This window comes from Garra rufa, chromosome 19 (genome assembly GCF_049309525.1).
Source record: "Garra rufa chromosome 19, GarRuf1.0, whole genome shotgun sequence".
NCBI classification, from domain to species: domain Eukaryota; kingdom Metazoa; phylum Chordata; class Actinopteri; order Cypriniformes; family Cyprinidae; genus Garra; species Garra rufa.
The window spans coordinates 36,628,456-36,643,391 of NC_133379.1; the positions used below are offsets into that span (position 1 = coordinate 36,628,456).

A 14,936-nucleotide genomic window follows, 5' to 3' on the forward strand; every position below is an offset into this window, starting at 1 on the left:
CCATGTGGTTAAAACCATGGCGAATGCTGCCTGTCAGAAAGGACTAATGTGGAAAAACCAGAGGCTGGAGTATATAGAGGATCAATATATTAATGTAGACAGGAACAGGATATTAGCGTGAGCGAGAAAGAGAGAGGGCATGTAAGGACAGATGTTAACCAAATCACTTATATCAACCAGAATCCGATTTCAAAGATGAGCCAACAAGCCAGTTTATCTTATGATATTGGCATTGGACTGAATAGGTTAATCATTGATGTTAGATTTAATTAGCTCATCTGGTTTGGCTTTGATAAACATTTGATTTGAAAGCTGATTGGCTTCTTTCCAAAGGCAGCTGGCCAACCAGATGACAGGAAAAGAAGTTTCTTAAATAGTCCGTTGATGTGATTGGATGTGTCCTGGTTTGACCCGCCCCGTTTATACATCTGCATATTAGGTTATATATTTGCAGATTGTAACAGATTTTTTAAGATGCTGATGCTCACTGGTTGTCTGTCCTCCTCTCTTTCTGATCTCAGGGTTCGAATCCGGAGGACTTCAGTCATCTTCCTCCAGAGCAGAGAAGGAAGAAGCTTCAGGCGAAGATTGACGATATCAATAAAGACATACAGAAAGAAATGGACCAGAGGTACGCAGACATGGACAAACACAAACTCATATATATTGCCATACACTTGTCAAAAATCCCAATAGATACATAGACAGTAGGAAAGACTCTAATAAGAAAGACTTTAATAGTTTAAATAGTTTGTCAACCTATTTTACAAAATATTATTTGATATTTTTGTAGCAGATTGTACACAATTTTTTAATGTATTTAGGTGCTTCTTTTAATTATTTACATATTTACTTATTTTATTAATTTCAATATTTATTTATTTGTTTGCATACACATTTATTTATTTACAAAATTGCTTAATGTATTTTATTTTATTGCTTATTGTATTTATTTGCATATACATTTACTTTACATAATTAATTAATTTATTAATTAATACATGTATAAACTTATTTGTTTATTTACATGCTTATTTATTTTCACACATTTATTTATTTACATACTTTTGAAATGTATTTATTTGCTTATTTATATACATATTTACTTATTTTATTTGTTTGTTTGCATAAATATTTATTTGTTTGTTTGTGTACACATTTATTTATTTAAATAATTAATTTATTGATTAATAAATGCGTATATTTATTTGCACACATTGATTTATTTACGTAATTTTTTAAAATGCATTTATTTGCGTACTTATTTTATTTATTTACATACTTATTTACTTTATTATTTGCTTGCATATATATTTATTTGTTTGTTTGCATAGACATTGATTTATTTACATAATTACTTAATTTATTAATTAACAAATTTACCATTTATGTTATTAATTTACAATTAATTATTTGCTCATTTTATTTACTTATTTTATTTATTTATACATTTTACATAATTAATTTATTGATTAATATTCATCAATGTATTTGTTTATTTACATTCTTATTTATTTGCACACATTTATTTAATTACTTAATTTAATTCATGTATTTATGTAGGTCTTTTTCATTCCTTTTTTAAACAAAGTTGCATGTATAATATAAAACTAAAGTAAAAATCACGAATCCTTTAGGATCTTTTTTAATTCTATTTTGATTATCCGATTATAAAAATTCAGTAGAAATCCTCTACATATTCCTTTAGGAATAGGCCAGATTTTGATGGCATTCATTCAGCAAAATTTATATATGTATCTGTTTCTACAGAGATGCTTTGACTAAAATGAAAGAAGTGTACATAAAGAACCCACAGATGGGGGATCCCAACAGCGTGGACCCTCGGTTAACAGAGATCGCCCACAATATTGAGAAACTGCAAGCGGAGGCTCAGAAATTCGAGGTATGTGTCATTTAGCATCTCCAAATATAGCACAGACCTGAATAAGTGTTCAGTTCATTGGAAATGAGTGTGTGTGTGTGTGTGTGTGTGTGTGTGTGTGTGTGTGTGTGTGTGTGTGTGTGCGCGGTTTAGGGCTGGTTAGCGGAGGTCGAAGGAAGGTTGCCGGTAAAGAGTGACCCTCCACGGAGGACGAGTGCCCTGTACGAAACCCAAAACAGCGCGCCACCCACCAACAACAACAACTGCGCACAGGATAGAGAGAGGTACACACTCACACGCAAAATTATCAAATGTGACCCTGGAGCACAAAACCAGTCTTAAAGGAGTAGTTCACTTTCAGAACAAAAATTTACAGATAATGTACTCATCCCCTTGTCATCCAAGATGTTCATGTCTTTCTTTCTTCAGTCGTAAGGAAATTTAGTTTTTTGAGGAAAACTTTTCAGGATTTCTCTCCATATAATGGACTTCTATGGTGCCCCGAGTTTGAATTTCAAAAATGCAGCTTCAAATGGCTCTAAACAATCACAGCCGAGGAAGAAAGGGTCTTATCTAGCAAAATGATGGGTTATTTTCTTTTTAAAAAATTCAATTTATATACTTTTTAACCTCAAATGCTCATCTTGTCTAGCTCTGAGATTAAAAAGTATATAAGTTGTAAATGTTTTTTTGAAAATAACCAATCATTTTGCTAGATATGACCCTTCTTCCTCGGCTGGGATCATTTAGAGCCCTTTGAAGCTGCATTTAAACTGCATTTTGGAAGTTCAAACTCGGGGGCACCATAGAAGTCCATTATATGGAGAGGACTCCTGAAATTTTCCTCAAAAAACACCATTTCTTAAGACTGAAGAAATAAAGACATGAACATCTTGGATGACAAGGCGGGCGAGTACATTATATGTAAATTCTTGTTCTGAAAGTGAACTACTCCTTTAAGTAGCACGGGTATATTAATAGCAATAGCCAATGATACATTGTATGGGTCAAAATAATCGATTTTTCATTTATACCAAAAATCATTAGGATGTTAAGTAAAGATCATGTTTAATGAAAATATTTTGTACGTTCCCTACCTTAAATATATCAAAATGTAATTTTTGATTAGTAATATGCATTGCTACAAACTTCATTTGGACAACTTTAAAGGCGTTTTTCTCAATATTTAGATTTTTTTGCACCCTCAGGTTCCAGATTTTTAAATTGTTATATCTCTGCCAAATATTGCTCTATCCTAAATTCATACATCAGTGGAAAGCTTATGTGTTCAGCTTTCAGATGATGTATGAAATCTTAATTTCATAAAATTGACCCTTATGACTGGTTTTGTGGTCCAGGGTCACAAATAAGAATATTATCATTGTTAATAGTAACATATACATTCACACTGAATTCACAGTCACTTTGCAAACAGGTGCTATAGTTATTGTGTACATGTGTGTGTTTGTGCGTGTGTGTGATGGAGCAGTCCGGATGGCAGTTACACAGAGGAACCGAGTTCTGAGGTGCAGACTAAAACCCAACCCGAAACAGCAGAGTCTGGAGATGAATTTGATGATGCAGATGAAGAAATGCTACCCACCATAGGCACCTGCAAAGCCCTCTACCCGTTTGAAGGTATTTAATGTATAAATGCATAATAAACAGTATAAATACTTATTTAAACAAACATTTGCAGCAAAAATATGGACTCTGTTTCAAACCCTAGTGAGCTGCCTCACTGTGTGCTATCAAATGCATATATAGTCAAAGCAAAATTTATTCAAACACCTTCAACATTTTTCACATTATCACAGTTTATTTGCTATAGTTTAGAATATGGTAATAAAATATAACTCAGTTAAATTGTTTCAAAACAAATTAATCTGGTTAAAGAAGTACTTTCAGAATAAAAATGTACAGATTTACAGACCATCCAAGATGTTCATTTCTTTTCTTCTTCGGTCATAAAAAAAAATATGTTTTTTGAGTCCTCTCCATATAATGGACTTCTATGGTGCCCCCAAGTTTGAACTTTAAATGAAGTTTAAATGCAGCTTTAAAGGGCTTTAAATGATCCCAGCCGAGAAATAAGGGTCAAATTTTATACTTTTTAACCTCAAAACGCATGTCTTGTCTAGGGTTGGTGAACTATGTTGTTTCTGGTTCAAGACAGTTATGTCAGTGTGAGGTTAAAAAGTATGTAAATTTAATTTTTTTTAGGAAATAACCGATCATTTTGTTAGATAACACCCTTCGTCCTTGGCTAGGATTGTTTAGAGCGCTTTGAAGCTGCATTTAAACTACATTTTGGAAGTTCAAACTCAGGGGCACCATAGAAGTCCATTATATGGAGAAAAAGCTTTAAATGTTTTCCTCAAAAAACATAATTTCTTTACAACTGAAGAAAGAAAGACATGAACATCTTGGATGACAAAAGGGTTAGTAAATTATCTGTAAATTTTTGTTCTGGAAGTGAACTACTCCTTTAATGTCAGATAATTTTGATAGAAAGGGATGGTCAGGTCAAAGTGTCAAATCAAATTTTTGGTCCCAAATTTTTAGCAATTTTACAGGTAGTCCACTGTATGAAGAATTTTTGGGTATAATGTGTCACAGTTTACTTGTTTCGCTTTCCCCACTGACATAAATTAACTACTGTGTCCAACACCCACTAGTAAAAAACATCAAAAATTATATCTGTCTGAATAATTTTCAGTTTGACTGTAGAAGTACATGCGAAGACAGCATCTTAAGTAATAAAACCTGAAAAAAGTGATTTCTTCATACATGTGTATGGTAATATACACTTTACAGTTCCATTTAACATTAGTCAGCTACATTAGTTAACAGGAAATCAGCAGATTAGTATGATTTCTGAAGGATCATTTGACACTGAAGACTGGCGTAATGATGCTAAAAATACAGCTTTGATCACTGAAATAAATTACATTTTAAAAAATATTTGAATACATTTTTTTTATTTTGAATTGTAATAATATTTCACAATTTTACTGTTTTTACTGTATTTTTAATCAAATAAATGCAGCTTTGGTGACCACAAGAGACTCCTTCAAAACCATTAAATAATCTAACTGACCCAAAACTTTTAAACGGCACATATTTTATCTATTTATTAATGGATTGACTAATGAATTTTTCTCTGTAGGTGTTAATGAAGGCACCATCTCAGTAACGGAGGGTGAGCTCTTGTATGTAATAGAGGAAGACAAAGGTGACGGATGGACGCGTGTTAGAAGAAATGAGGAAGAGGAGGGCTACGTCCCAACATCCTACGTCGAGGTCTTTCTGGACTCCAACGCCAAAGGTGCCATAACCTACATATGACCCAAAGCTTTTAAATTTAAGTGTGACATCCAGGATGTGTGTGTGTGTGATTCTGAATCTCTCAAAGCCAACAATGTGACTTTTTAGACTGTTTTTGGTAAAGCCGACAGTCTTTTTTCTGAAACTGAATGACTAAATGATTGTATATGTCTTAGCACATGATGGTTTTAGATATTAGCCCACCATAGTTTAATATGGCGGTAGTATCTTGTTGTATTGAGTAGCAGTGCATGTTAGAACACATCAATTAAATGTACAGGCAAATGCAACACACACACACACACACACACATAAGAGGAGATACATGCAAGATTTTGTACTGTTTTCATATGTAAATGAACTTGAGGTCAAATTATGCTAGTGTTTTTCCCCCGATATAACAATTTTTATAACGACTAGTCAAGCATAAAGAAGTATAATTTCCTTTTTACAAAATATATAGATCATTTGTGACCCTGGACCACAAAACCAGTCATAAAGGTCAATTCTTCAAAGATTTATACACCTGAAAGCTGAATAAATAAGCTTTCCATAGATGTATGGTTTGTTAGGATAGGATGAGATACAGTTATTTGAAAATCTGGAATCAGAGTGTGCAAAAAAAACATCTAAAATATTGAGAAAAGCACTTTTAAAGTTGTCCAAATTTTGGACGAGATACAGTTATTTGAAAATCTGAAATCTGAGGGTTGCAAAAAAAATCTAAATTTCGAGAAAATTGCCTTTAAAATTGTCCAAATTTTGTCCGAGATACAGTTATTTGAAAATTACAAATTTTAAGGGTGCAAAAAAATCAAAATTGAGAAAATCACCTTTAAAGTTGTCCAAATGAACTTCTTAGCAATGCATATTACTAATCAAAAATTAAGTTTTTATATATTTACGTTAGGAAATTCACAAAATATCTCCATGGAACATGATCTTTGCTTTATATCTTAATGATTTTTGGCATAAAAGAAAAATTGTTAATTTTGACCCATACAATATATTGTTAGCTATTGCTACAAATATACCCGTACTACTTAAGACTCCAGGGTCACATTTGCTAATACGTGTTAGACAGAAACTGCCTTTTTGGTGCTTTAGCTGTATTGTTTGTTCACATTGTGTTCAATCTCAACAGTTGTAGTTAATATTGATAGTCTTGAAAAGAAGAAATAACCCTGAAAAAACCATATAAAACATAGACGTTTACTAAAACGTAATAAAAATGAGTAAAAGCACAGTATGCATTCAAAAATCATGATTTCATAATATGTGCAACATCCACACAATGTTTGCTGCTTCTCATCTTAATTCCTATAAGAGCCATTTCAGATGAAATAGGATGTGAATATGAAACTTTTCTGAATGTTTCCATACAGATGTCTTTTCCTGGAGAACAGTTTTTCTTTCTGAGGGTGAGATGGTGTAGTTGAGTGCATTAACCGTGTGATGATTTCAAGAGATCTAGAAATGAGCTTATTTCCATTTTAAGATTGCGTTTGTTCTGAATGAAGTGTTGGAGTCTGACTTCTTTTTCAGTTTAAACATGCATGCACCTACTTATGTCACCTTTAAGTTATAAATGTCTGTAAAATGGTGTGCACACACATACATCACAAACCAATAGAGAGATAACCTACATACAGATCTAGATAGTTGAGAAAACACTTAATCTGAGTGCTCTGTTTTTGCAAACCTGACAGTTTGATTGATTTTTGGCAGTTTTTCGCTGCATAAATGCATGCTTGAGTGTGTTTAAGGTCGCATTTGGTCTCGAATTCAACCAAGGACATTGAATTACTCTTACCAAGAAATCATGCATATTATAAATCACGCTACAAACAATCCTATGTGTTTATATTGTCATTTTCCAGTTCATTTTGTAACTGTACAGCTCATATAAACGTATATGTCACATTTATGTGTTCAGAAGTGCATTCAAATGGGCTTTTCACACTTGTTATCATAGTTATTTTAACCTTAGATTATCTTGTTCCATGTTTCACACTGTTAGTTTATCCTGGGTTAATTTATGTGTGCATTTGGCCAGAGTGTTTACCTAAAACAAGAGAACTAATTGTGACCCTGGACCACAAAACCAGTCATAAGGGTCAGTTTTTTGAAATTGAGATTTATACATCATCTGAAAGCTGAATAAATAAGCTTAACATTGATGTATGGGATAGGTATTTGTTAGGATAGGACAGTATTTGGTCGAAATACAACTATTTGAAAATCTAGAATCTGAGGGTGCAAACAAATAAAAATATTAAGAAAACTGCCTCCAAAGTTTAAATTAAGTTCTTAGCGATACATATTACTAATAAAAAATTAAGTTTTTATATATTTATGGTAGGAAATTGACAAAATATCTTCATGGAACATGATCTTTACTTAATATCCTAATAGTAAAATAATAATAAATAATTTCAGCATTAAAAGAAAAATCAATAATTTTAGATGACAAACCTAAACATAAAAAACTCAAATTTTTAAATTCGAAAATTTAAATGTTGCTGATTTGAAATTAAATAAGTCACTAAAACAACGAATTCTAAAATAAAAAACTGAAATAAAAAATAAAAATAAATATTTAAATAAAAATTACAAAAACCACGTAAAAAATTACTGAAAATTAAAAGTATAGATATAACAGCTAATTCAGAATATTAATAAATGTTATAATACTATATAAATAATAACTGAAACAACACTGATGTCAAATGAAAATGACCTAAAAATAAAAAAAGATAACCCTGGTTTAGTTATAGTGTGAAAAGTCTTTCATAGAGGGCATGAATTCATCACTTCACCAAGTCTAACATGTTTTTCTTTTGTTTTTCATATGTTTGTTTGTTTGTATGACTGCAGATTCGTAAAGTATGGAAGGAGGACTCATTGGTGCAGGGCAAACAGCAGCCACATGTGAGGAAAACTACAGCCTACCCTCCATGAACTGCCCTAGAGTGAGACAAATGAGAGACAGACACAAAATTAAGAGAGGAACAGTGAAAGAAGCGAGAGGAAGAGGCTATAGAGACCTCTCGGCCTAAATTCTCCTGCTGTAGAGAGGAACTTTAACAGCGAATCAGAGAAATATTATGGCATTTAGATTTATTACTTGTCTGTTATTTTATAATGAGGTGAATATGATCTGCATATATCATTTTGCTTTACGGCTCTTCATCGCTGCTGAAACGGCGCTAACGTTTCTTTCAGCCTGTGCGAATGAGTGTTCGTATGTGTGTTTGTCTTTGACGGCCTTGTTTCCGATTCCCTCACCTTTTTCCAAACTAAAACCCTGGGAATGTGGTCTGGAAAAGGAGCTGATTTTGCGGTACCACAGCAGTGCTGCGTTCCATCCATATTCCTAGTATTTTTAGCTTGTGCTCGAAAGATAATGCACACTACTGGTCAAAACTTTAGAACAATTAAGATTTTAAGATTTTTTATGTGTCTTCTGCTCACCAAGGCTGCATTTATTTGATCAAAAATACAGTAAAATCAGTAAAATTGTGAAATATTTTTTCAATTTAAAATAGATGTTTTCTATTCGAATACAATTTAAAATGCAATTTATTCCTGTGATGCAAAGCTGAATTTTCAGCATTGTTACTCCAGTCTTTAGTCACATGATCCTTCAGAAATCATTCTAATTTGCAGATTTGCTGCTCCGTTATGATTGGTGCTCAGTTTTTAATAATGGTTCTTATCATAAATGCAAAAAACTGTTTTTGCTGCTCAAACAGTGATTTTAGGATTCTTTGATGAATAAAAAGTTCAAAAGACATTTAATATATTTACTCTCACTTTTGATCAATTAAATGCACCCTTGGTGAATAGAAATAAAAATTTCTTTTAAAAAAAACAATAAATCTTACCTGAAACGTTTGAAAGGTAGTGTAAATTGTAATAATTTTTCACAATATTACGGTTTTTACTGTGTTTTTGATCAGATAAATCCTTGGTGAGCAGTAGAAACTTTTTTCAAAAACATGAATAAATCGTAATTATTTTTAACATTTAGTGTATAAAGAAACAAAATAGCAATGCAAGCATGTTTCACAAGTTTATGATTATCAACAAATCATGTTTTACAGTTAAAAACATTCATATACACACATATGATGTAGGAACTTTGACTCATTCATTCATTGTATTAGCTTAAAAGCATTTGTTTAACATTAGCACATGCTCTGCTTTGTATGATGTGAAATATCTGTAAGTGCCCTTCGATTGCACTTTTCCAAGTTGGAATCTTTCTCAAATTAAATGGAACGCAGCATTTAAATTCGTCATGATGTCACTCATTCCGGCTCCTTTAATAGACCACGCCCCTTTTGACCCTTTGACTCCACCTCCCAAAGATAATAGCTGCTGGCCATTGGTTGCTCACATGGCTGTGGTACATGTCAGGGGCGGGGCTTCACTGGCCAATAGCATGTCTGCTTGCCCTGGCACCTCCTCTGTCTCCGCCCTTCCAGTGCAATTACTAATCCTGTCTGTCTGTTTGCCATCTAATCAACCCTTCAGTTATTCACATTTTCATTCATTTAATACATTTGTCTTCCTGCTTTACCTTAACCGTCCAATCATCCAGTCATCATGCTCAAATGCTGTTTTTGTTTGTCAGGCAGGGGAGGGGCTATATGTACACTCATGAATATGCTAACGTCCTGTTGATATGAGTATGTATTTATTGTGACAGCCGTTTCGTTCATGTCTTCATGGTTTTACCCTGTGGAGCACCCAGCCGAGAACCTCGCAACCTCATTGGTTTCGCCGGTTAAATATATATATGTTCTCTGAGCCAAATGTACAGGTTAACCAGACAATTAACATGCATCATGTAAGGTATGAGCTGTGAGCATTTGTATGGAAACTTGGAGGTTTTTAATTTCAACTGATTTGTTTCCCTTTTTATGTAATCACTGTGGACAAAGATGAGTTTTTTTTTTTTTTTTCTGTTGTGAAGAGATTATATTTTTAATTTTTGGTCATCTTTCACTGTTTACTCACCTTCCCAAGGCACATAATTTTAGCTTTTTAGCTTTTACATTTTTTAACTCTTTCACACAGTTATTTTGGGTCAAGGAGAGGTTTTAGATATTTAAAAATTGTAGTTCTTTTTCTCTTTTATTGATTCCTAAGCCCAAAACATCTACATCTCTACTGGCAGCATCATGGAAATGAAACTTCACATGCCACAGATCTGCCATTTAATGCTTTTATTATTTTTAACAAAGCGCTTATTGATGAATTACGATGTTTTATGTTGACGAATTGAGCAGCCTCTCTCATAACTGACTCACTGGCTATTGATGAACCTGTAAATATAAAAATGTGTAATAAACAAGAAAAGGTTTTGAAAGCGGACAACATCTCACCACCCCGAAGAGGAAAACGTCATTTCGTATATGTCTTCCAAACATACACACTTTCTCAAGTGCTCTGTCTCTCTTTGAGAACAAAACAACTTCATTTCAGCCTTTTTCGTCTTGTTAGAATCTGCCGGCTATCACCATATATGACATATTCATACACACAGCTGTCTTATTTGACCTGAATCATTTGCTCTCTGCCCCTACCTGCTCTATTTGGGGCTTCAAAACACCATTCCCGAATCAGAGAATTATAAATATATATATATATATGTATATCTATACGTACAAGTCTATAAATAAGAGTGAACTACCAATCCATGGTAAGAGTCTATTTTTAAATTTTGATTAATAAAAATGTCCCAGTTTCTTTTCTCTGCTTTGCTAAATGAATTAAACTCTTCTTTTTTTGTCTCGTTTGGTGAGGTCTGCCAAATGTTTGTTTTGCACTTTTTTTGTTATGCTTGTGTTTTGGAGCACTGAATACTTTGTATGTGTTAACTGTGCCAATTAAAGATAGAGGGGAAAATCAATAAATTATTGTCTCTGTGTATCACTTTGTGTTTATACAAAATCTAAAGTTACTTTACCTTACACTTAATTAGAGGTTTAAGCACGTAGCACTGAAACCCTATTGTAATTGTTAGAATGGCCAAGGATCAGTAAAACTGATCGTGCAGAACAAACCGTAAGTCGTAGATACTTGAAACTTGGAGGGATGGTGGTACTCACACTGCCGGTAACATCACCAATACTAGCCCCAGTCGGCCTGACAGGGGCGCTACAGCGATCAAAAGTAAATCTAGATTAAAAAAAAGTTTGTCAAGACAAATTTTAAGTTGGCTTGAGAAAGCCGGACCAGAAAGCTTAAAAAGTTTTAATTAAGTATGACGGTTTTCAGTCGGAAAGAGGTTGACATTTAAAATAGTTTTAAAAGCTTAAAGTTAGAAAAGCTAAATATTTGTACTTAGAAGGGATGCTTGATTGAGTCTCAAGGGATTCTGGGAATTTTGACAGTTGGAGTTTGAATAGGAAGTAAGTAAGTCTATGGGATTTCTCCCAGTTTTATTCATCATTTTTAGGAAAATCGTAAGTCCGCTCAGTTAGAAAAGATATAGCACACTCCATCAGATCAGTCTGAAGACCTGGGCTGAGTTTGGAGTTTTTAGAATCAAGGCTCTAGGAGGAGTAGCAATCAACATTTTCGTCTCAAAAGAATAATAATAATAAGTTTAAATAGCATTTCAGTAAGTTGGCTTTCTCAAACCAGCTTAATAACTCCTGAACCGCCAGTCGCATGCTCAAGTCAACAAAGCATGTCTCAGAAGTGATCGTAAGCTTGGTGAAATTTGCTGGTATTTTGGATTTTTTTAAAAACTACTTTTGCTAACTAGTCCTAGGTTTTTCGCTTGATCGGAACCAAACCAGTGCAGGAAGATTCTCTGGAGAGCGAATCAATAATTATCAAAAAAGATAGAGCTTTCGACTCACCCTCGAAAGAGGCAGGGCCCCTTTTAGTAAAATGCCTATAACTTCTGATCGGAACAATTTATCCTCGTCAAACTCAGAACACATATGTAAGAGCTCAATCTGAGGTCACAGTGGAAAGAACGCAGAGTTTGGCCACTTGGTGGCGCTATAAGAGGGAGAAAAACATAAAAATGGCTCTAACTATGCAACCATTTGTCCTATCAACATGAAAATCGCTGTGCATGGTCTTGGTCCAAAGTGCCACAGGTGTCTGTAAGGACTTTGTGTATCTCAAAAAAACATGGCCGACATTGGCTGATGAAGTTTGAGCACCTATAAGAAAAAAGGTTAAGAGAAGCCGATCAGAACGAAACTCGGTGGGACTGTTTCGCCACTGAGGGGGTGATATCGGTGATATCGCATTTTTCAAGGGCATAAACGATTGTACATTGCGTGTTTTTCACACATAACTCCTCATTCTGGACAACTTTGCCTCTAGAACCACTGCGGTTAATCAAATCAATTGTTAAATGATTGAGAAGATGTAAAAAATCTACTTTTGCGAGCTAGTCCTAGGTTTTTTGCTCAATCTGGAAAAAATGCTGCAGTACAATTTACATTTACATTTATTCATTTGGCTGACACTTTTATCCAAAGCGACTTACAATTGGGGAGAACAGCAAGCGATTCATCCTAAGAGTCAGATCGAAGCGGGAAGTGCTCGAAAATACCATATATCAGGCATTGTTAGATGAGTACATGCTATAATGACAAGATCAAGAAAGTGATATATATATATATATATATATATTTTTTTTTTTATTGGGTCAGATAGATTTGAAAGAGATGGGTTTTTAGCAGTCGTTTGAAAGCTGTTAAGGAGGCAGCATTCGGGATGGGTGTGGGAAGGACGTTCCACCAGGCAGGAACAGTGACCGAGAATGTTCTGGAAAGTGATTTCATGCCTCTCTGTGTGGTACAATGAGGCGTCTTTCACTAGAGGATCTCAGACTTCTGGAAGGAGTGTAGATGTGTAACAGTGAAATTCTCTGGACACTCTCACTAAGTATCAATAAAATGTTAGCTTTGGGAAAAGGGCCTGTTCAAATTTACACAAAATTCTATAAAGCCTACAGAAAACCTCAAAACTTCACGAAAACTGGTGAGCACATGCAACAGGTGACTCTTTGGTGATACTAAACAAGCATGCAAAGTTTTAAGGAGTTTGGACCACAGCTGGCTGTAACCATCACAACTGTTATTATGGTACATTACCTGGATTTGCCAAAAATGCTTTTTTAAATCATCGATTTAGGTTAAACCCCTGTAATCTCTGCTTGCAGCTATATTTGTGCATTAAAATTGTGTCTTAGTCTTCTAATTATTACACATTTTTTAGTCTTAGTCGAGTTTTAGCCTCCGTCTTAGTCTTCTAATAATTCTAATTATTAATCTTTTAAAATAATTAACACAATTGCAGAATGGCTGAAAATAATTTAGAGTAAATTCTGTAAACATTTACACTCATTCAAAATTCATAAACAAGTATTATTATTACAAAAATATTCATAATAATTCAGAACTAAATACGTATTTATTCATTCGTTCATTTAAAATAATGTTAATGGACAAACGAACATCGCAAAACATTAGCTATTAACTTTCATGTAATAGATAGAATCATTCAGCAATCCAAAAAGGCTAAAAGAAAACTCACATATGAATATTTAAAACTGTGTGTTAAAACCTAACAAACATGAAGAACGACTTTTAAACTGCGTTTGTGTTTACTTCCTGGGCAAGAGTCGAGTCTGTGACGTATGCTGTTGCATAGTTGTGATTGGTCGACGTCTCAGAGATGCAAATTAGAATGCAATGTGCGTCGCCTAAAGATGGTAAAAATAGCTTTTTAAAATCATAAATCCAAATAATACGCGTGTAATGTATATGTAAACATGTTTACACAACAATATATATTGCAAACTATAAAAACGATGTCCGTTTTTAATTTTTCAAACTTGTCACCGTCGATGAGCATGATGGGCAGCTACCGTCCTTTATATTCTCTGAATCTCACCGGTTCTTTCGTGTTGTATGAAAGGAGAGAAGGTTAGCACTCCCCTTGACAAGGATGGAAGAGGTCCTAGTGGCCTTCAACACACATACGGTTAAGGCATTGCCACCTACTTCGTGGCATCTCTAACCATGTTTTTTAAAGGATAAAATCTCATTGTTGCATGTAATATAGTTCCTCAGATGTCCTCAGTGTGAAAAGATGAATTTGAAAATCATAGTCATTGTTGGAAAGGGTTCAAATACACAAAAAAGCTGTAAATCCAAAGAATTTGTGAGACCTTAAGGATTTTTCCGAATAACAGAGGACAGTTTAACTGTTTAGGACAAACAAGGGAATCATGAAAAAAAAAAAAAAAGTGTGTATGTAAACTTTTAAACAGGTTCATTTTAAATTCAACTATTATTTTCTCTTGTGGACTTTATGTAAATTTTCTTCTTTATTCAGCTCAGTACTAAATAAAAAATAACTTGCATTTTGGATGTTCCCTCTTATTTTGGTAAAATAACATTTTGCAGATTGCAAGGTGTATGTAAACTTTTGACTTCAACTGTATTTTGGCTTGTGTGTGATTGCAATTTTCAACAAACCTTTTCATTTCCTTGCACTGGTAATAAATCAGCAAAATGGAACAGCTAAAATATTTTACACTTCACAATTTCTTCATCCAAATCCTGGAAAGCATTACGTAGCTTCTTCAACACAAATTTCAGTTGTGGTGAAATGGGGCGTGGTTTAGAGGCCGTGACGTTGTCTCTAATTGGTCAGATATGGTTGTTGTAAAAATATTTATCTT

At 33.7% G+C, this 14,936-nt stretch overlaps 1 protein-coding gene and 1 non-coding gene across 15 annotated transcripts in view; both read left to right on the top strand.

Annotated features, from left to right (window-relative positions):
- The window catches only part of fnbp1b (formin binding protein 1b), a 100,022-nt gene extending 88,889 nt beyond the window's left edge, over nt 1–11,133 (top strand). For 7 of the 14 annotated variants that reach the window (XM_073825232.1, XM_073825233.1, XM_073825236.1 and 4 more), the window contains 7 exons: nt 522–631; nt 1,771–1,903; nt 2,036–2,166; nt 3,369–3,520; nt 5,052–5,210; nt 6,595–6,630; nt 8,087–11,133. In XM_073825232.1, coding sequence (XP_073681333.1) covers nt 522–631; nt 1,771–1,903; nt 2,036–2,166; nt 3,369–3,520; nt 5,052–5,210; nt 6,595–6,630; nt 8,087–8,094 — 729 coding nt within the window. In that variant the 3' untranslated portion in view covers nt 8,095–11,133. Of the gene's footprint in view, nt 1–521; nt 632–1,770; nt 1,904–2,035; nt 2,167–3,368; nt 3,521–5,051; nt 5,231–6,594; nt 6,631–8,086 lie in introns of those variants that run through there. The other 7 variants (XM_073825231.1, XM_073825234.1, XM_073825242.1 and 4 more) reach the window with 3 other exon arrangements.
- A 3,020-nt stretch (nt 11,134–14,153) lies between these two features.
- Nucleotides 14,154–14,281, top strand: LOC141293208 (U6atac minor spliceosomal RNA). The gene has a single exon (XR_012340680.1). It is a non-coding gene; the product is annotated as a U6atac minor spliceosomal RNA (small nuclear RNA).
- The last annotated feature ends 655 nt before the right edge of the window (nt 14,282–14,936 follow it).